Source organism: Falco cherrug, chromosome 9 (assembly GCF_023634085.1).
Source record: "Falco cherrug isolate bFalChe1 chromosome 9, bFalChe1.pri, whole genome shotgun sequence".
NCBI lineage: Eukaryota > Metazoa > Chordata > Aves > Falconiformes > Falconidae > Falco > Falco cherrug.
The window spans coordinates 21,743,509-21,766,873 of NC_073705.1; the positions used below are offsets into that span (position 1 = coordinate 21,743,509).

The 23,365-nt window shown below is 36.9% G+C and overlaps 1 protein-coding gene across 2 annotated transcripts in view; it reads right to left on the reverse strand.

The window, feature by feature from the left end:
- The window catches only part of ATRNL1 (attractin like 1), a 525,452-nt gene that overhangs the window by 358,402 nt on the left and 143,685 nt on the right, over window positions 1-23,365 (reverse strand). For both annotated transcript variants that reach the window (XM_027812182.2, XM_005443870.3), the window contains exon 19: window positions 22,331-22,468. In XM_027812182.2, coding sequence (XP_027667983.2) covers window positions 22,331-22,468 — 138 coding nt within the window. The remainder of the gene's footprint in view (window positions 1-22,330; window positions 22,469-23,365) is intronic.

The window sequence follows — 23,365 nt, forward strand, 5'->3', positions numbered from 1 at the left end:
ACTTTTGTAACAAATTTCCCTGTCATCCTCCTCCTACCATGCTTTGGTTTGTATCACACTCCATGTCCATGAACGCAATTTCACAGGAATGAAACCAAAACCATCTTCTGATGGACACAGTACCACAAAGGTGATTAAGGAACTGGATCATCTTTCATATTAGTGTATGAACTTATCTCAAACCTGCGTTTATATTCTGCACACACACTTTTGTTAAACAGTTATTTTTAATACTTAACTGCCATGCAAACATTTTATTGATCATTAAATATTTCAAATAAATCAATGATCTATGCCTCACAATAAAAAACATGCTTAAAATGTGGAATTTTAAACATATTTTGTTATGTTATTTTTACATATTAACTGAAATTATGACATTAGAGCTTTAAAAACAAAAAAAAAACCATCCTGGCAATATCCACTCTATTTATGGGGAAACAGTGGTTCACAGTACTTTTTTGTACAACATGAAGACTCTAAGTAGAACAGAAAGATTCTATGAAAACAATATAATCCAGCAGAGTAAATCCATGCTGCAAAACCGCAACCCTATAGAATTTATTAAATAATAATTTCACAGCATGATTGATTCAGGGTTGCTAGCTCAGCATATAGATGTTCTTGCCGATGCTGACAACAAAAGAATATCCAGCACTATTTCCATGAAGTATGCATTTTACACAATTGAATTTAAAAACATATATTGCTTAGCTCCCACGCCCAACATACAGCTGCAAGACCAATTTTTCTCTCAAACCAAGCTCACTTCAAACGGTACTTTAAGTTAATACGTTTGCTTACGTCAAAGGTTACTAAATCAGTAGCTGCACGAGGATAATTCCTTTAAGACACCTTGCTGATTGTTTTTTAAAAGGAAAGCTACGCAATGTTATTAAATATTGAGGTATACTACTTTGTTAATTTTGGTAACATGCAAGGCAGAAAAATTGCTTTAAAAAACATACACGTTGCATCAAAAAAGATACAGTCTTTCTCGTGCAACTAGACTAAGTAAGAAACAATGAGTATAAACATATTTTAGACATTAAAATGTAATGTTCAGTTTCACTGTAAATGTTCACCTGTGTAATCCATTAGTCTACTTGCATGAGAACTGCACTTCTGAGACAATTTTCTACATTAGTAATACTGTAAAACTGTACAGTCACTTATTTTTCTAGAAACGTCTATCTAGCTGGAAGCTCATGATACCTTTTTAGTATTCAATAATTACTTTTATAGGAAATACATCCATTTTGAGATGGGTAATGTAAAAGCCAACAGATGTGCCCAGCAACATTTATTCAGTATCACTAATTGAGTAGCATTAAAATTAAGGTAAAGAACTTCTTTGAAGCAATAAGCAGTAAAAATAAGAGTATATAAAAAAAAGATGGTATTAGAAAGGACCGCTGTACATGCAGGTCAAATGAACTGTCATTTTCTAGTGATGTGATTAACCTTCATAATAAACCAGTCTTACTTAGACTAATTAGCACATATATAACTCATTTCATTTTCATCCTTCTCAGTTTCTCTTGTGATTTATCTTTTTTGGTCTCAAACGTATTTATTTTTCATAGTACAATAACAGCACAAAAAAGACAAAAACGATATCTAAATGTATTGACAAAGTACCAAAGGCTGTGAGACAGAGAGAAAAATAGATGGAATAGATAGAATTTTTAGGATTTATATAATTAAGCTATGGAATCTGCAGGAATTCTCCAACCACCCAAATTATACACGCACACACATATATAAAATAACATATGTGTCATTTAAAACAAGATCAGTTATTCCCTATATTCATAAAAAATAGATAATCATTTTACCAGATTAATACTGGATATAAATTTATTCAGGAAAAGGCAAGTATGGCCAATCACCCTGGAAGCCATTTTTGTAAAATTAGACACTCCTCACATTGCAATTTCAATTTTCAATGGTTGCCTCAGATTGCAGTGCATTTTAGAGGCTAACCTGGTGGTTACAGAAATGCTCTTGTCCTTAGCCACTTCCCATTGCAAAAGAACAATTCATACATGACTGGATGTGATTTTAACTCTTTTCTGAAATGTATAGCCACAGCTAACACAGGCAATTTCACTTGACTGTGACTGAGATCATTTAACTACTAGTAAGGCAATTATGGTTTTCCTGAAAAACATTACTGTGCCACACAGTCAAACAATCTGGAAGTCACAAGTGAAGGTTCCTGGGGTTTTTGAACTGATACATACATTCCAGAAGTAGCATATTACTTCTAAAAATCCCAAAACAAATCTGGGACCAGCAAACAGGCTGATTTTGTGTTACAGAAAAAATCCAATTTGGTTACACCAACACAGTCCTATAGCAACCTTTTCCATTTAACAGCCCGTATTTTTTTTTAAGCCATTTTTATACTGGTAAAATAGCTCTGCAGTGCTTGTATTTCATTATTTCTTCTGTTTACAGCATTCCTGCTGAAAAGTGACTGATTTTTTTGTTTGTTTATAATAAATACCTCTCAAGCAATCATACCAAATCTGTCTTTAATCATCAACAACTAACATTATAAAGACAGCTTGGAAAACCATAATTTTGTTTTATACTAGTAGATAATGAAAATGGAACACAAAAGATTAAGGCTGAAAGACAGGATATTTTTTGTTGTTATGAACTGAACAGAATCTTAAACAATTAACAAGATTCTTGCTGTGCCTGAATCTTTCATGCCAATACTGAGCTGTAGAACAGAATTTTTATAGCTTGCTCTTGGGATCATTCAGGAATAACACATACAGAAGACAGTATTTTCTACCAAAAAAAACTCTGCCAAACCAAAACATTTCCATGACAGCTCATGAACTATACCAATTTTATTTCCTCCATGTAAATCTGTGTGAAAACCTGAAATTTTTACACTGAATTTGAACATGTAACACTGAAAAATTCCATGTGAAAGCATTAAAAGCACTTTAATTTCAAGATAAGTTTAACATGTCTTACTTATCAGCTTCCTTTTCATTCTTTCTACTTCTCCTTTTCATTTTTAAACATAAGTTATTAACAAATAAATAGCCTGCAAATATTACAGTGGGTTAAGTTGCAGGTTTTTTAAGTTCAAGTCAAAAACTAAAACTCCGTAGCTGATTTATAGTACAGTTCTTTGAGTATGCAAGCATTTATAGAGACGTTTCCTTCACATATGCCCATGCGACTACAAAATATTATTCCTGAAATTACTTTTAGTTTTCTTGTTTGTAAAGAGGCTTCCTATATGAAAACATAGATAAGATTTGAATTACTTAAAAAAGAAGTAATTTCAGATCTGGCAGACTAAAACTTTTATTAGGTTTAGTAAAATCTAAAACAGTGGGGTTTGTTGGTTTTGGCTTTTCTTTTTAAAGGAAAAACATAAACTGATAGTTTTCTATGCCTTCACCTTTGCATGTCCAATCTGAGAAGTGTATAAGAAGGCATTTTTCATACACCAAAGGCTTAGTACATATATCCTTAAACTGTGAATTTTTAAATTTTCTTGGAAAAGACAGCAGCTTGTCTACTGCCTATTTTGAAAATTTTGGCCAAAAACCTCCCTTCATCAAAAGGCTGATATTTTTTCCCCTCTCACTAAAGAGAGAACGTATAACTTCTTAAATTGTAACAGGAAAAAAATAAATCAAAGATTATTATAAGGCACCATGAAAAGCAGAACATTTTAAAACCACTCAGTAGCTATTCATAGAGGCTTTAAATGTTAAAAAAAAAATTACAATCTAAGGTGAAAAACAACTGAAATCAACAACTGGTGATTGCAACTATTTGTGTGTATTTGGTCATTCAGAGTAAAAGCCTAAAGAAGAGAAATTACTTATGCAATTTATCAGACAAAAACGCCACAAAATGTAAAGAAGTCAGCAAATCATTTTGTGTTAGCCATTAGGAGGTACAAAATACAACTGATTTTTAATGCATCCAACTGTGAGAGAAGGTTTTTTTCCTTAAATAACTAATGCGGTCTGCCATTGTAAGGTATTGCATTTACTACTCAGAAAATGAAGGCAGAATCAAACGCAATCAAACAGAAATGCTGTTACAAGAGGTTTTTGAGAATCTTCTTTCTACCGGTTGGAAAATGAGTTGCATGATGCCTCAGAAGCTATTTTCTCAACAGTCTGTAGGGGATTTCCAAGACCCCCTGGGGAGAAGAATGACCATTTCAATGCAAAATACACCTAGAAGGTAGATTCAAAAATTACAAACAAACAAAATGTTTTTTTTAAAAAAAAAAAACAACCTATTGTATTTGAGACAACAACACTTACTGTAGTCAAATGTTTATTTAAAGATCGCGTAACAGTTACTTAAGAAAATGTCACCTTCAGCTTACAACTGCCAACCTTCAACTGAAGACTAGCATCTTCTCAGCCTAGAGACAACAGCTCTGTGAGCCCTTTAACTCTTTCAGCACAAGGTAAAAATACGTTTTCTTATAAGAGGCAGACAAAACCACTATATTTCCAGACAGCTGAACGTTTCTAAATCATTCCCTGCCTATCTCCTCTGGGAACATCTTTTACAAACCAATGACTTTACAAATTTCATTAGGAAGGTGAACATACTGACACACAGCTCAAACAGCACATCAGAAACACATTTTATAAATATTCCTTATTCCATAAAATAAATTTATAGCATGTAAACCTGAAAAACACAAAAATAAGAATGCAGAGCAACTCATTCATCATTGCCAAAAACTATGTTACACAACAACATGCAGGACTTGATCACCAGCATCAGTGAAAGCAATAGAATTGTCATTAATCCTTGTGAAAAGATAAAATAGGCACAGAGATAAAGGAATATAATATAAATCAAACTGCTGTATCTCTTCAATATCTATAAAAATAGTAGGTGGTGATCAATTAAAGGATGCCTGAATTCTTAGTTTTCAGGCTAAGATGCTTAATAAACACAAAATAGCTGCTACTTAAACAGACTAAGATAGTACAAGTTGTTGCTATTCTTTTTACTATTTCAAATATTTTTCTTGCAATACAGACCTAAAAAAAATTTAGATTGTTTATTAAATATGCAGTATTGTTTGCATATTTATAAATTTTCAGAAATAAATTTGCCTTCTTTTATTTTTCTTTTTTTAAAAAAGCTACTTTGTTCTCACTCCACTTGCATAAATTAGAATGAACTCCACGGAATGGTGAAGTTACATTAATGCAAAGCAACATACTGTAGCAGTCAGCCTTAACAAAGAAAACTATTATTGATAAAATTGGTTACTAGATATATAGCTACACAATTTGATAAAATTGGTTACTAGATATATAGCTACACAATTGTGTTTGTGCAGGGTGGAAAAAATTTTGTTATGCAAGAAAAAAAATATCTTCAAAGGAGTCAAAAAGACACTTTGACTACCTTATTTTAATCACCTTTAAGAATAAATAAAAGTTTTAATGGTCAGGAGCTGTGAGAGTGGGTTGAACTTAACTTATTACCTTCCGAGTATGGTAATAAAATAACACTATATAATTTGGATGGGAGAGTATGCCATCTTGAACAGCTCAATTTGACCAAAATTGGACTCAAATGAACCAAAAAAATATTCCATGCCATAAAATGTCATGCTTAGCAATAAAAATTTGAGCAGGGGTAGGCAGGGTAGTGATGTGGGAGACAGCCATTGCTTGGAGATTAGCCGGGCATCAGGCCACTTGTGTAAAGCTGATGAGTGGCTTGGTTTGGTCCCATCTCCCACCCCCCTTTTTCCTTCCCCGTTACACTGTCCTTATCTCAGCCCATGGGTTTTCTTGCTTTTGCTCTTACTGTTCTCTTCCCATCCCGCTGTGGGGGAGCAGGGAGCGAGCAAGTGGCTGAGTGGTGTTTAGCTGCTGGCCGGGGTCAACCCACCACACTGTCAGCAGTTTTGCACAAACACCAGTTTTTTCAATAGCAATCCTAAACTGATGCTGGAACCAGTACTTTCCCATGCTGCTGCTCCTAAAATCAGACCACTCTGCAATGAGCACACATATCCTGATGTAGTAAGTAAGATCAAATTTAGAGAATCAAGTATTAACTGGAAAAAGTTGTGCTTGACAGGAGATTTATAAAAGTTTTCTGCATGCAATCAAGGAAAATCATCAAAAAGATTTAAAGATGTGGAACATAAATCCTGTTAAAACCTTACAAAATCCGACAGCCACCCAAATAATCTCCCTCTGGAGATTAAATGTGAGGAATGTTACATTCAGCAGTTGCTTTTTCTTTTTTCTCCCATAAAATTATAGACATCTGAACACAGCTTGACAATGACACTTTCCTTGAAGTATAACTCCAGGTCCTTCACCTAGGATTATTCTAAAATGGGTTATGGAATACAAATGTATCTATAAAAAGGTTCCTAGTTTTAGCTGAGGTTTTGCTTTTAATTTCCAATTAATTATGCTACAAATCATACTTTGTAATAAAGGTCTAATCCACAACAAAGCAAAAAGAAAATTATATGTATACACAACACTTAATAGCATACTGAAAAGTTTGTTTGGCAGTCAAAAAGTAACTGCAACAGTAATTTGTTGAAGATGTCTTTTTCTGAGTTCGTCAACTAATTTTTCTTATGGCAATCTGCTTTTCTTCTGCTTTAGTAGCACTGGATTTATTTCAAATACATTCTGATTGGAGTGAATTAAATTTAAGTTCATAACTAAACACAACTACAGGCATTTTATTCAGTCCGTGTTCAGATTATCTGGAATACTGTTCAATAAACAGCATTCACTAAAGGAGGGAAAATAAATTTTAAAATCACCTTTGGGGAAAGGTCTTAAAAAAAATGCTAACTATTCTAATGATCTCCCTTTAAAAAGCAGTATGAAGCTTCTCTTTAATATCTTATCATGCTATGATCTCTTTTCTTTATATTTTACATGTACTAAGAAGCCCTCTACCTATTTAAAACCAATTTCAGCATTTTAGTTAAAATTAAGTAGTTTTATTCCTAATAAGGTACACTATAAAATGAGAAATTGGTGTCATCATCTCTATTCAACCTTGTAAAGAAAGAAAAGAAAAAAACAAACCACACACACACAAAAACCCACAAAACAACACTAAGTAAAAAAAACCACCGCTACCGCAAAATGGGATTTCTTGACAGCCCCCTCATCTGCTGAAACCTTTGGTTATATTGTTTGTATAGGATACACAAAATCGTGTTTTCTATTGGAATTTAGCACCTCATGATTGGAATTTAGCACCTCATGTGAGCTTTTCTTTTTCTGCATAATCCTAAATTAGTTTCTTTTCACAGAGTTTTATTATGAACTTGTGACCCGCTGTTTTCTAGAAACCAAGGTACAAGACTAACAGTGTAAGTGAATACTTTTTTTAAATTAGTTCTGTACCTAGTACCTGAGGACACTATAAAGCATACCGAACTCTTCCCCCCCCCCCCCCCCCCCGATCTCCAACATTTATCCATTTTTATTTAAAATGTCTTTTTTCACACAGACTCCAGTATCATAAGGTTCCAATCCGCTGAATACCTGTTATTTATGTGAACAACCACAAAGTACCTGGAATAAAAGATTTTTTTTTATTTTGAACACAGACTTAGTCACTGTGAAAAGAAGGCTTCTAAAACATAATATTTAACCCAATATAAAACTTCCTTTAAAACCTTAGACTTCTAACGATGGAATGCCCAATCCCATGATCTTAAATGCATTAGTGAATTCCATAAATGCAATTCTCTACATGCTAGATATTAAAACAGCTAAACAGAAAAACTATAAAACACTGTACCCCAAATTGCCATTCTGTAAGACAGCCACAACTCCCATCAATTCATGTTCATTCCTAATTCTATTTTAGGAAGATACAGAAGAAAATGGTTTTGTTGCTGTTTATACTACTAGTCAAGGATACTGTGTTCCTTTACACCTTCTACGTTTCTGTTAGTTTTTCCTGTAGAAGACAGTTAAAAGCTCTCTGTCCTCATTCTTAGTCCTACCTTACATAAAACTTAAGGTCCCCAAATATAAGATTTTGGATCAGAAACCTTTTCAAAACAGAATTCTCCTGTGAAGAGAAAAGACCAAATTTACAGCTGTCTACAACAGTAGTCTAATTCACCCACTTGGCTAATTTCTGATATAAAGTTAAACACTGAGTATCACTCTAATATTTCTAGTAAAAAATAATCAATCTAACTCTACATAGTGATAAAGCTTATTTTTTGCCATTCTCATTAGTTTCACAACAGCACAGGTGCTGACATCTATGGACAACACTGGACAAAAAAGCATCCAAACCCCAGGCATTGCGGTGCAGTCAGAGTCACGATGAAATGTGCAGGAATTAATATTTTGAAGAGTAAAGTATCATTGCAAACAGGGTGGGGAATTGCCTTCCAGGTACTTCAGTTGATCCCCACCAGAACTTTCTAGCTCTCAATATCCCGCTCGTGTTAAATGCTGCACCAAGCCTGTATCCACATGACACCAGAGGAGGTTATCAGCTTTGGCTAAGTGTTAAAAATACTAGGTGTAAGAAAGCTACAGGGTCCTGTTTTCCAACTACCAGCAACTAAGTATTCTTGGTTTGTTGGTGTTATCTTGACAACTAATATCTTTTACTACTTCTGTATAATATTTTCCTCTTGGTCCTGTGCTGCGTTCCAGGGATGTATGCGCGCACACCCGTCTGCTACAAAGATTGCTGCTGTTGTCACCACCAGCTGAAAAGCGTGAGACATCAATGATTACAAGACAGCTTAAACATGACCAAAAACTGTAAGATTCCTTACAGTCCTAACTGGACTTTTGTGGCTGGACACATCGCATTTCCCATTTTGAAAATTTAAATACAAGAGAAGAATCATTTTTTAAAATACAAGAAATTGTGGGTTTTTTAAAGTCTCTTAGAAATAATCTATACACTATTTATTACAAAATTAAATGTTGTACCCAGTTTGTTTTTAATTTACCTGACTTCAATAAGCAATTTTATGACTACCAGACTCAATCGGAGGAAAGATTGATGATTGCTTGAGAACCAAAATTTAGATGTTCTATTTTAAATTTCTACCTTCTTCATATAATCATTTTATATAGAAATGCATTATGTGATATAATTTGGACTGTGAACATCTGTCCTTTGTTTCTAAATAATTAACGATATAAGCAAAACATCAGGTCATTGCTCACTGAAGATTAATAGCTAGCAACAGCAGCTTTTGTGCTATTAAAACTATTACTACAGGCTAATACAAACATGCTTCTGGACACGTGTCACCACTTTGTGGTCATAGCAGCGGAAAAAGTTAATTGAAATAAAAACTAATACACTAGTTAAACTATCTCTGTTTTTTAAATGTTGTTCCAACTGCTAGCATATAATTTTCTAGAAGTTATAAAAAATAAAAAATGATCAATTAATTCTCTTTAACATCTAACTTTATTGAGCTCACATATTTTTTGTATCCTTGGTTATCACAGATTATTATAATTCCTACATATTCTCATCAAAATGACAGTCTGTATGACTGTTCCCCACAGAGAACTGGTATTAACAGATGTTGTAAGTGATACCAGTGATGGATATGAGAGGCTGGGAAAGCTTCAAGGGCAGGTTACCAAAATAAATTTCAGTACTAAGGCATTAGGCTTCCAGGTTTGGAAGTTTAACACTTTGGAAGTTTGGGAGTTTGACACCTAAATCCCTCAAAAAGCAAATGATTCCATCTGCTCCAACTACTAAAGGTTTTGCCTACCCTGACTAAAGATGTGCAGTTTTGAATCAACTGATTCTCAGGATGGAAATGGCCCTGGGTGCACTAACTATAATTTTTTTATGCAAAAGGCAGATGCTCCTTTCAGTACCTTGATTTTAAAACAAATTAACTGTAGTTCGCATGCTCCTAGCTGATCTCAATGCTAGCTATATATATGGATATAGTCTGATCATACTATGCAGAGAATTCAGGCAATGTGCACAGAATATCCCATTTCAGAGTACAAAATCAATTTAGGCAATACATGCTTTGACCGTTAGTTCATCAAGAACAGTAGCTAGTTGTGTGCAGGTAAAAACTATTAGACACAGGATCATAGAATCCTTTAGATTGGAAAACACCTTTAACATCATCGAGTCTAAACTGTTAACCCAGGAATACCAAGTCCATCACTAAACCATGTCCCTAAGCACCACACCCATACATTTTCTTACATACTTCCAGGGATGGTGATTCCACCACCTCCCTGGCCAGCCTGTTCCAATGCTTGACTACCCTTGCAGTGAAGAAATTTTTCCGCATACCCAATATAAACCTCCCGTGGCACAACCTGAGGCCATTTCCTCTTGCTCTATCACTTGTTATCTTGGGGAAGAGACAGACCCCCACCGGCCTGCAACCTCCTTTCAGGTGGCCATAGAGAGCAATAAGGTCCCCCTGAGCCTCCTTTTCTCCAGGCTGAACACTTCCAGTTCCCTCAGCCGCTCCTCACCAGCCTTGTGCTCCAGCCCCTTCCCCAGCCCCGCTGCCCGGCTCTGGACACGCTGCAGCCCCTCCATGTCCCTCTTGTCGTGCGGGGCCCAGAACTGAGCCCAGGGTTCGAGGGGCGGCCCCACCAGTGCCGAGTACAGGGGGACGGTCACTGTCCTGGTCCTGCTGGCCACACTATTTCAGATACAAGCCAGGGTGCTGTTGGCCCCCTTGCCCCCCTGGGCACCCTGCCGGCTCCTGCCCAGCCGGCCGTCAGCCAGCCCCCCCAGGCCCTTTCCCCCCAGGCAGCTCCCAGCCCCCTGCCCCAGCCCGCAGCGCTGCCTGGGGCTGGTGTGACCCACGGGCAGGGCCCGGCACTGAGCCTGGTTGAACCTCATGCAGGTGGCCCCGGCACATCGGCCCGGCCTGCCCAGACCCCCCTGCAGAGCCCCCTGCCCCCCGGCAGGTCAGCACTGACCCCCAACGGGGTGTCGTCTGCAGACTGAGGGTGCACTCAGGCCCCCATCCAGATTGTCAATGAAGATATTCAACAGAATTGGCCCAGCACTGAGCCCACTTATGACCTGCTGCCAGCCAGAGGTGACTCCATTTACTACCACTCTGAGCTCAACTGTCCGGCAAACCTTTTACGCAGCATAGAGCACACCCGTCCAAGCCATGAGCAGCCAGTTTCTCCAGGAGATGCTGTGGGAGATGGTGTCAAAGGCTTTACTAAGGTCCAGGTCAACAACATCCACAGCCTTTCCCTCATCCACTAAGCGGGTCACCTTGTTGTAGAGGGAGATCGGGTTTGTCAAGCCGGACCCATCTTTATCTTTCACAAGCCCAGGTGGCTGGGCCTGATCCCCCAGTTGTCCTGCACGTGCCGCATGATGGCCCTCATGGTGAGCTGCTCCACAACCTCCCCCAGCACCGAGGTCAGGCTGACAGACTCATAGTGCCCCAGATCCTCCTTCCTGCCCTTCTTGTAGATTGGGGTCACATTGGCTGACTGCCAGTCTTCTGGGACCTCCCTGGTCAGCCAGGACTGTTGATAAGCGATGGACAGTGGCTTGGTGAGCTCCTCCACCAGCTCCCTCAGTGCTCCCAGGTGTATCCCATCTGACTCCATATACCTGTGTATTTCTGAGCGGAGCAGCAGGTCACTGCTTCCTCCTGCACAGTGGGGACTTCATTCCGCTCCTCCTTATCCCTGTCTTCCAGGTCAGAGGATGCCTCAGTTTTCTGGAAAAAGCTTATTTGCTTATTTACTCATTGACTTAAAAGTGAGCATTTGGCTCGCTTAGGTCAGGAGTAAAAGCATGTGCAAAAAAAAAAAAAAAAAACCCAGGGGTACAACCATAAAACTTTACAATAAAGGCACAAAATAAAGATTACAGGGCTGTAAAAACTAGCACAAGCATTTATGCTAAGAATTGTAATGAGCAATCAGGCAAGGAGTTTTTGTTGGGAGTTGGGGTTTCGGGAGACTTTTTGTTCTTTGGGAGTTTGGTTGGGGTTTTTGGGGGCTTTTCTTGTTCTCTTTGATTTGGCCACATAATATTTGACAGAGCTATACATCAGTCATCAAATGCACTTTCAGATCTCACAGTATGAAGTTAATACTGTAATACTCTAACAGTTATTAGTTGACAGTTCATTGAGCATTTACAACTTTTCAGTCCACTGAATGTGTTTTGGGGATAAAAACTTTACTACATGTCCAGCTGTTTAACAAATCGAGAACCTAGTAAACAAAAACAAACAAAACAAAATAATAAAAAAGAAACACACCAAAAAACAAAGCACCAAAAACCCAAGAAAAGGCCGCTTGAACTCTACACACAAATACACTCATTGCCAGACCTCAAAATAATGGTCTAACTTCCTTTACAAGCATATCACATAAATGAGACAGTGCAGTTGCATTAGATTTGGGTTTTGAAAAGCCTTAGTGCAAAAGTGCTTCATGCTACAACCCAGAGAAAGTATGGATAACTGTATTGTAACAAGAAAGGTATAAGTCAGGGCAAAACTGATGGAGTTGCAAAGCTATTCAACAGATAGCAGCGTGTCTCCTCTCTCCTTGTTCAGCTGTGTTAATTCCACTTTACAAAGATAGAATTAAACAGAAGTAGGTGAAACAATATAAAAAGCATCTTACTGAAGCAGAGAAGTCATTACTGTATAAAGTTAACCAAGCTATTTGTACAACGCGTGCAGGTTTTGCATGCATTTTTAAGGAAACATAGAATCATAACACATGATAGCAAACAGAGGCACAGAAAAATTAAAGCTGGGAAAAAATAGCATGAATACTTATACCAGCTGAGGTCAATTTGTAATCAACTTTGATTATGGTATTATTAAGCAGTATTCAAACTTTGCACACTGAAAATCTTCAACCAGCCAATGAATATGAAGGCAGTGGAGATCTGTTGTAAATCACTGTTTAAACACTTGACAAGAGCTTAGTGGTAACGTAAATATAAATTTGAAGAATTCTTGCAAGGTTTTCAAAGATGGATATTATGCTCCCTTAGGAATGGTATATGGAACCAAAGTAACAGGACATGAAAAATAGAAGTTTTGAAATGTCTGGCCTTTAATGCCTCAGTATATGGCACTGTTTTCAAATCACAGAACAGCTGAGGTTGGAAGGGACCCCTGGAGATCATCTGGTCCAACCCACCTGCCCAGCTAGGGCCACATAAAGCCAGTTGCCCAGGACCCTATCCAGAGGGGTTTTGAGTATCTCCAAGGAGGAAGTATCCACAGCTTCTCTGGGCAATCTGCTCCAGTGCTCAGTCAACACTCACAGTAATAAAAAAAAAAAAGAAAATAATAATTTAAAAAAAAAAAAAAAGATTTAGCACACTAAAATTGCCTTTTCAAAAGCAGACCATAAACTTAATCTAAAACAAAATCATTATCACTTTCCTACTGCTCAGACTGCTGGCATGAATTACCTACAACAACTAGAAATTACTAGAATATTTAACTGTGTTGTTAAAGAGAAGAAATCCCCCAATTGTACAGCTATTTTACGATAGTCCTGAAAAGTTACCAACATACGCATCAGACACCGGACAGTGGTAGGACCTTCCCGACAGACAGAATCTTCAATTCCTATTTTACCTTAAAATATTTACAAAGGCCAGGATTGCTGCAGAAACTGTTTCTAAAGTTCTGAATCACAACAAAACAAAATGAGTTCAGATACTGAAAAAAATCCCTTGATGAAGTTTTAAACATAAGATTTCATTTCTCCCTCCAAAAACTATTTCCCAGGCCAGTGGCATCTACCTAGTTTTGCCTGTTTAAAGTAGCATCATACAGTTCCTAATGCTAAGATACATTAGTCTCCAGGTGTTCTGAGACTTAAACTCAAGCATAATGTCATTGTGATATGATATTTACTAAATAAAATAAATCTTAGGGAAATAATTTCTTCCACTTTTGAGTTTACTGCTGTAAATACAGTCATAAAGTGTTTATATTCAGAATATTTAGGTTGATGCTTCTCTACACCTGCCCTATGCAATCGCAAACTACAGGTAATTTAAAAGCTATGTAGTGATAGTGTTGAAGTGAAAAATTAAGACTGCTGCTTTCTGTTCCCTCACTGCCTGTATAACTTTTTTGAGATCTAGAAAAATAAGTCTAAAGGGAAATTACCAGGTACCTTTCTATCAACTAAGTAGACAACAGCATATTTTAATTCAAAAAAGAAATTGAACACTAAATTGTTTTCCTTATCATGCGATCAAATTTTTCCTTTATGAAAGACAGGATGCTTTCTGTAATGTGTGAAATTATGTAATTTGCTGCATTACAATTTAATATACAATGCTGTGCACTGTGTATGCATACACACATATATATGTGTATGTATATATATTTTAAGAATATGGCTGTGGAGCAAACAGAAAGACCCCATTTACATTGTCCTGGACACTATGGGATACTTTGTACTCTCTAAATGGGAGAGGAAACTGCTTCTTCCTTGGATGCAAATAAAAATTACAAGTTTTACAAAAACTATTGGGAGCAGCAGGCAGAATTGAGAGAGAAGGTCATGAGAAGCAGAAAACCTGGAGCAGGAATAGAAACTAGGAGATATTTCAGAAAAGAAGAGGCCTACCTATAACAAAAGAGCAGCATCAAAACATACTGGACGATAGGAAAAAAGGGACTTTCCTAAGATCTAGTGTGGATTGTATGGAGTATGATTCAGCTTGAACACAGCAAGAAGTTGTTGGATTGGAAAGAAAACTGGCAGAGAACTTTGTTAGAAAAAGGTAGATCTGTTTCCAGTTGGTTTTCTTTAGTACACCTCCCCTAGCTGTTCACGTTGATGTTTGTGTTCTAATAAATCAGACTACAGACTACTCCAAAGTAATTGGGGAGTTTCTTAGATGTGCTGCCTACCAAAAAAACCCACCCTACTCTAATGCACATGTGCTCCTTGTGAATGAAACTGATCCCACCCATCCCACCACCAATATCTAACACACTGATTGCCCTTTGTACTCCATAGGAACAGGGCTCTGTTCCTGATGGTGCCTATGGTAGCTTCTAACAGCATTACATTTGGAGAGACAGGGAAGGAAGGAAATCTGTACCATTTCTTCCTTGGACTGTCATGACGAAAACATGTTACAAAGGTTCCTACTGCTGAGTAAGTAAAAATGTCATAAACAGTGCCAGAGAAAAACAATGTGTAAATCTACCAAACAGACACCTTTCGAACCTAAATAAATGTAATAGATAGAACCTAAAAACCAAGGAGAACATTTTCAATTAGCTGCCATGATCAGTTTAACATCTTTCTCATACCCCTCTTTCATAGACACTGGAAATAATGACTTCTGCCATCTTCAGCCTCTTCTCATAAAACCTGTCAGTTACTCAGTAATCACATTCTTTGAGCAGCAAGATTTCGCACCATGCATTTTCCTCCTGTTACTGAAGATGTATCTTAGTCATCAACAAGTCACAAGTTTTTATTTTTAATTCTTGTAACCAATAGAAATAATCACAAATATATATCTACACAACTTTTTTTTGCTAGGCAAATATATTGCTGGGATCAATTTCACCTAAGTCAAGATACCTTAAAGCTAGTCTAATAACTTGATCTTTAATTGGTGCCTATCTGGTTTTTTTTAATCTCTTTGAGGTACTTACTGTAGATATATGTAAGTTAGGTAGCAAATGTACAGCTGCCAAAGTTCATGTGGAACGAAATCAGGGAGTAGCATGTGTAGATGTACACACAAAAGCACATGTATATAAATGTGAGTGCCAAGTACTGAGTTACACATTGTGCATAAGAAGCAGACACTGCAAAAGGCATGCTCTTGCAAAGACATGCTTTAAAAGAGTAGTAGAAAAGCTCAGATTTGTTCTGTCCACACACGGTGTACTAGAAGAACAAAAAAAAAAAAAAGACACCCAGACTTCTCAGGTGGCTGCAATGGATGCTATGGACTTGATGCACACTTGGTGTACACTCTCTAGAAACATGCTTGCTTTTGCTAACGGCTTAAAGATCTGATAAAAAAATGAATGTTTCCAATGAACAATTAACTTCACATTTTCAAACACAATAATTCTAAATCAAATGTAGGGGGGAAGCCGTTGCCTTTAGTAATGAAAACATTCAACTGTGTGATAGCAGAGAAGGGGACAGATCAATAAAAGCTGTAGAAATGCTACAGACTTGCTTAGAAAACTTCACCCATACAGCCTGTCTGGTAGGAGACTTCTACAGAATGGCCATCAGTGTCTTAAACACCACACTTATTAAGGCTGCTTAGAGAGTGAGTGGTTCCAGTTGAAATACAATGTTCCTGCTGTGCTGATATTGACAGTTTTACTCCTACTGCAGAAGCAACAGCAATGGTAAAACAGTTATGGGAATCTAAACGCTGCTTGGGATGTTATTTCTTTATGGGGAAAATGGCAATACAGAAAAGTGCTTATGTTATCTTATTATTAAAGGTATTATACATTCACAGTGTGTGTCATAAGTTACAGTAAAGAGTTTTCTCCTGGCATCTCATGCATTTTAAGAATAATTTTTAAAAATACCATGCGTAAAGAAAATGACAAGATGATAAGCAACGAGAGTAGTTTTTTAACATTGACAACTAAGTAAATGATTAATAAGTTTGAAAATAATGCTAAAAAATGTTGCCAAGATGACACAAAATTGTTCCAAGCAATCTCCTATACTGTTTTCTCCTGTTACTTTTTGCTGGTCTGCAGTACACTTAAAACTCTATCTTTTATAGAATTTCTATTAAAACATTGCATATTTCCCAGACATGCAGTACATGACAGAGCAAGACCTTCAAGAAAATGTAACACTAAGAGAAACCACCAAGACAGCAAGCCAATATCTGTTCCCATCTACAGCCAGAGCTGGTTTATTTCCAAAATCCACCAACATTTAGGGATGAATTTTCTTTTACTGAATTCTGATAGTCATGCCTTCAAAATTGTACCTCAAACAGGACTTGAGCAGAATTAGAAAAACATAATAATAATAAAAGTAATTTCTATTTTGAATATTCGTTCTCCAACTCTTCTCCATCTCAGACTACAAGGCTTCCTAGGTTTCCTACATCTGAATAGCTTTACCTGCTCAGAAGCAAACAAGGCTGAGCTGTGCATCTCTCATCCAAGCTTCCGCACAATGCGATGTGTGTGCCATATTCTGTTAGATCACTAGGGGGGTTGATTCCTCAGATATTTCTGGCACAGACTGACAGCAGTGCATTTAGCACTCCAAGGGTTACTCATGCATTTGCACTCAAGATCCGTCAGGTAAAAGGGGTAAACAGAATTGGAGCTTGGTGTGGAACCCCAGATTTGTCCATTGCTCAAGCACTCTGTTCCTTCATGCTCAGAATTCACCCCTGGCTTCCCTCATGTTCTTGAACATGGAGTGAACTCTTAAAAAAGATGCTGTAACTTTACATGGTAACTTTGATGGTACTATCTCTTTACACTTTTCTTTGACATACAGGGGCTTTAGCTTACAAATCTTAAGCATGCACACATTACTAATTTGTGCACTGTGTATGATTATTTCCAACAAAGAATGTAGAATTTTTGTGTTTTTTTAACTAAAAATATATCATAGCGTAAGATAAAAAATTAATTTCATTTTAGATTTTAGCTATCTGTTTCACATCACAGACATAGTAACTCTCTGGAACCATTTTAAATTAGTGTAAGAACAGATTACTATAGTAAGTTACAGTCACAAAACCTTAACTACTAGTTAACTAGTAAACTAGTTGACTACTAGTTTACTACTAGTTCTTGGGGTTTTTTTGTAGAATGCAGCAATAAATATAAAAATAATTCAAACTACATAATTGTGCAGTGAAATGTCATAAAGGAGGAGTATATACATCTTAACTGCAGGCCACTTTTCAGGAATACTGAATATAAAGATCACATCTACATCAAGAATACAAACTTTAACTTTCATTCTCTGTATAGAAGAAAGACTTCAAGTGACAGAGTTAAAATGAATAATTGCTACTGCATATCTTTTTTTAAAAAAAAAAGTACAACAATTATTAAAAATATGATCATCATCAAATTATTGTCCATCAGCAACCAATACACTACACTTCTGACATAAATAGAGTGAGAATTAATCACAGAGTAAACCTGCATTAGACAAAAGCTTTTTAATGCTTTTTAATAACAAAAATGCTACAGGTTCCAAAACAAGTAATATGTAAGACTCAGGAACATGTGTATTAAACACTCATAGCATGTCAAATATCCATAGTCATTTTACTATACATAAACTATTCCAATTTAATAAGAAAATGATCTATCTTTACTCAATACCTCCCAGCATTCTAGATCTGTAGACTCCAAGAATCTTTTGAAAATTAGGACTGGAGAAGAACATGTGGAATCAGCTAATTCACTGCCCTTTTCCAACACTAGTTTGAAAATTTTAAAAATATAGTGTAGGTGATAATGCAGATTTCATGTCTTTAGGCAACCTATTTTACAGTTTAACCAGTAGAAAGTTTTCCTTGTATACCACTTTAACCTTTCTTCCTGCAACCTAATCCCATTACTTTCTTCTCAGCCAAAATGGGGGTGTGGGGGAAGGCACTTTATCATCATTCTCTCTTTTCAGCTTCCTTTTGCATATTTGAAGCCTGTTACTATGCCTCCATATTTGCTTTGTCCTTTTCAGCTTTCTCACATCTAGTAAGCCTGCATCATATCAGGATGCAAAGCGAGTCCTTAGATTTGTTTTAAAGCTATTGAAAAGTCAGCAATTCTAGTGAGCAAAAATCCAGAAAAGTCAATTTCTTTTTACCCATTCTTTAATCACAAATATTCAAAATCTTCTGAAACACAAATTATATCTTTTTCCTGTAACAACTGTTACTCATCCCATAGTAATTTGATAGCATAACACTATGCAATTCCACTGTGAATGTATTACTTCTTTGATGACAGGTTTAAAAGCATCACTATTCCCAAAGTAGAATAAGGAAAATAGCTATATTTGTACAGAGTTTTCCATCCCTGGACAAAGGTCAGAACAGAATTGATGATCCAGGAGTGGACAGTCAGCTTCTTTCAGAGCTTACTGAATGACCTCCCAGAAGTATAAATGGAAAGGATTTAGGAAAGGATTAGCATTGTTAAGGAAAAAAAAATTCCGAAGACTTGCTACGCATCTACTTCTCCTTCCTTTCAAGATCATCAGGGATCCAAGGAACAGCAAAGGCTAACCCAGCATATAAAAGAAAAGGAAGGTTTTCTTGCAAATCTTTTTTTAACTATATCCGCAATAGTCAAACTAAGTTGGGAGGTGAGATATTACCTATAGTGCATATATCACAACAATAGAATACATAATATATGTACCCAACAAAAGTACTTCTGTCAGGACAGTGGGAAAAATTATTTTATACTGTATGTCACTAGTACCTTAAGAGAATAATTCTTAGTTTTTTCTCCCAGTATACACCACTTTGCCTCTCAACTGCAGAGATGGAGTACAATTTCTTTTCCCACCTACAACTGTTCTCCAATTCATAACTGCGCTGATTTTGGCTGAGATAGAGTTATTTTTCTTCACAGTAGCTAGTATGGGGCTATGTTTTGGATTTGTGCTGAAAACAGTGTTTATAACACAGAGATGTTTTTGTTATCGCTGAGCAGGGCTTGCATTGAGCCAAGGGCTTCTCTGCCCCTCACATCACCCCGCCGGTGAGTAGCCTGGGGGGCACAAAAAGCTGGGAGGGCACACAGCCGGGACAGCTGACCCCAACTGACCAAAGGGATATTCCATACCACATGACTTCATGCTCAGCATATAAAGCTGGGGGAAGAGGGAGGGGACATTCGGAGTGATGGCATTTGTCTTCCCAAATAACTGCTCAAGCATGATGGAGCCCTGCCTTCCTGGTGAGGGCTGAGCACCTGCCTGTCCATGGGAAGTGGGGAAGGAATTCCTTGTTTTGCTTTGCTTGCACGCATGGCTTTTGCTTTACCTATTAAACCATCTTTATCTCAACCCTTGAGTTTTACCTTTTTCCAGTTCTCTACCCCATCCCTATGCAGGGGGAGTGAGCGAGCAGCTGTGTGGGGCTTAGTTACCAGCTGGGTTTAAACCACAACAATAACCAAGTTACACCCCTGTAACTATAGCAACTTGTTATATGAAGAATATTGTAGTATTACAGATGTACTTCAAGAGTTATAGTCATTATCTTGTCATTCCTTTAAAACATTTTCAATCTGGATCCTCAAAGAAATAACCCAGGAGCTCCAAAGAAAAAATGCACTGCATTCTCAGGCAGTTTCAACGCTCATAGAGAAAAATAATTCATAGCAGAAAAGAAGTATCAGTAGGGTCCAGCCAGAAACTCAGCTGGCAACAGCAAAGTGACACAAGACAGGACTGTGAGGATGACTGTTTTTTTCAGTTGTGTTTTTCTTTTTTTTTTTTTTCTTTGATTGGCTATTCCATACAATTTCCTGCTTCATTTTTGAATTATTTCAGTCACACTTTGGTTCAGCTTCTGAACAGGTTGCCCTTTCTTCCACTAACATTTTTTTCCTTATGCTTTTACTTTAATTATGGTTTTAATTTTGAGCTATTTTCAAATTTTTTCTCTGTTAGCAAAAGCGATACCATAACGAAGGAAGAAAACAAACAAACATGCTTTACTTTCTTTATATTTGCACACTGCCTGATCTCATCTATGGTTCCACAATCCTCTTAAATCCAAGTAAAATTGATTTGGCTTATCTATAAATCACTTGTATTTTTTCCTGCAGAAATCTCTGGCCCACAGTTTGGGCACCTCTATCACAGAAACAAAAATCATGATACTGAAGAACAACTAACAGTTCATGATGACTAGATTCATCAAAATGTCTTAAAAGACTTAAACAGATTTATGGGCTCTAACCTACAAAATACAATGCAGATAAAGCCTCAAAACAGTTATTTTTTTAAAGCATTTTTAGTCTAAATAGCTCCTGTTACAATCATGTCTACCAGTAAAAATATGTACCCTTACAGGCTAGGGTTGAAAAAACAAGTAATAAAATTTATAATTTTACTGGTCTTATAAATTGATTTTAGCCTTTATTTCACTACACATAATTCACTAAAGGTGATGGAATACTTATTTGGTTGATAGCTAATGTATCCCTGAAGAATAAAAGCTGTATTAATACATCATTTTGCCATAAATGTGATATAGACAGCAAAAGAACATTTTGTCAACTTCAGGAAATAAGAGAACTATTAAGAATTATTTAAAGCATCATAAAGCACCAGCAATGTGCAATTGTCAATAGGGGTAGACATTAATCTTTCCATCCCCTTGAACACTTTCTACATATTGTGCTTGAGTTTACTAGACATGCAGCTTTATGCATTGAGTACTGCATGTTAAAGTGCCGAAGAGCAAGTGAACCCGTTAAATGAATAAATATGCCTTGAGAAGTAAAGGTCCAGTTAAAGAAACATCAATAACAAAGAAGAAAAAGTCATGTGACAAAATTTTCTAGCACCTTCCTAGATTAAATCTCCACTACCTTAATGACTTTTCATATTGAACATATCCCTCCTTCTCTCATTTAGTTACAAAGGAAAAACTTACTGTCAACTTCAAAATCACCCACGTAAGTAAAAAAGCAGCCCTACAGCAATATATAAAAAATAATAAAAAATGTAGTGTATAGTGTATTTGACTTCATTCTCTCACTTCAAGTAGAATCCTGTAATGCAATGCAGCGATTACAAAACTGGACAGAATAGGTCGGGGTGCCTTGCAGTCCTCAGCATACCAGGCTTTTCTTTTTGAACTATACATGAATAAGACTTGTTGGTCTGTTAAATGCATAATCCCTCCAGTACCATCATGCATTCATACAAATTAGTGCTATCAGACATACTGAACTTCATTTATAAGTACCTTCTTGCTGCTTTTAAGAGGGTTGTTTACATGCAAGGAAAAGATGCCTTTGAAATAACAGGACTTAAACTGTTTACTCCCACAAGACAATTTCTTTCTCCTTCCCCTACCTGGGAGAGCATCTTTAAATTACCATCTTGTTCTTAGAGCACCCAGACCAAACAATAACTGCAAAAAGATGATTATGAATCCCAAGTTTCTCTTAAAAATATTAATTTGATTTTGAATCATTAATTTAGCTGATCAACTCATCTGTATTGTCAAAGAAACATTGAAAGAAAGGTTAATTTCACATCACATAAAATCTCATTTCAATGTTTTTTTTCCTCTCAGCAGCATGACTTACCTGTACACTGTCCTCCATTTGTGGGATCCCCATAATAGCCTGGCATGCATGTTTCACATTGCTTTCCTGTTGTTAAGTTTTTACATTGATCACAGACATTATTGTTGATGCAGGTGCTGTGACCATTACACTGGCAAGCTAGAACATAACATTTAAAAAGCCATTAGTAAATTGCTCTTGGGAACAAAATCATTCCTATGCGATTACAAAATTGCAATACAATGCAATTCTGAGGACTTCAATGCTGACGAATGACCAGCATATATATTTGTACTTTGACAGAGAACCTCTTTAAGACAGCATTTTGACAAGACACGAATTTGCACAAAAGACCACAGAAGTTGACTACGTAGTGACACTGAGTTTAAGGTGTGTGAGGAAGTCTTTTTTTGCCATTGTGATGGGCTGAATCTGGCCCTTATAGCTTTAAAATACTTCCCAGTCACTTAAGAAACCTGTTCAGAGGCAGCAAGTCACCGAGACCAAATGCAAACCCCCATACCTACAGGCAATCTGCTGTGAACCATTCAAAAGGCTGCTGCAACAGCGAACACGAACAGCTCACACCCAAGCTCATATCTACTAGGGAGAGGAAACATAAAAAAAAATAGAAACACTAAAGATACACATCTTTTTAACAGTTGTGGTCCTTGCATTAGCTTTGGCACCCCAAGGGGTTTTAAGGGCATCAAGACCACAGACAGCTCCAGCCCCTTCTCCCCGCAGCTGACTTCAGTGAGAGCAAAAAAATAACTGGCCTCGATGTAAATTTTTTATGCCTGACCTTCAAACCATAAAGTTGCTTTTTTGTCAAATAACACCACCATAAATCACTGATCTTGCACCACACCTCGACTCCAGTGCTCCACGTTTTGGAGAAATTCAGAAAGTACCCATCACTATTGCAGCAAAATCACACCGTGAATTCTGCCAGAATCGTTAATCCTACTGCCAGGGCTTGGCTGGACAACCAGGAGGATTTGAAGGATGACCTCTCTATAGAGTGGGACCTCAGAGCTCGTAGTGCTCAGCAGA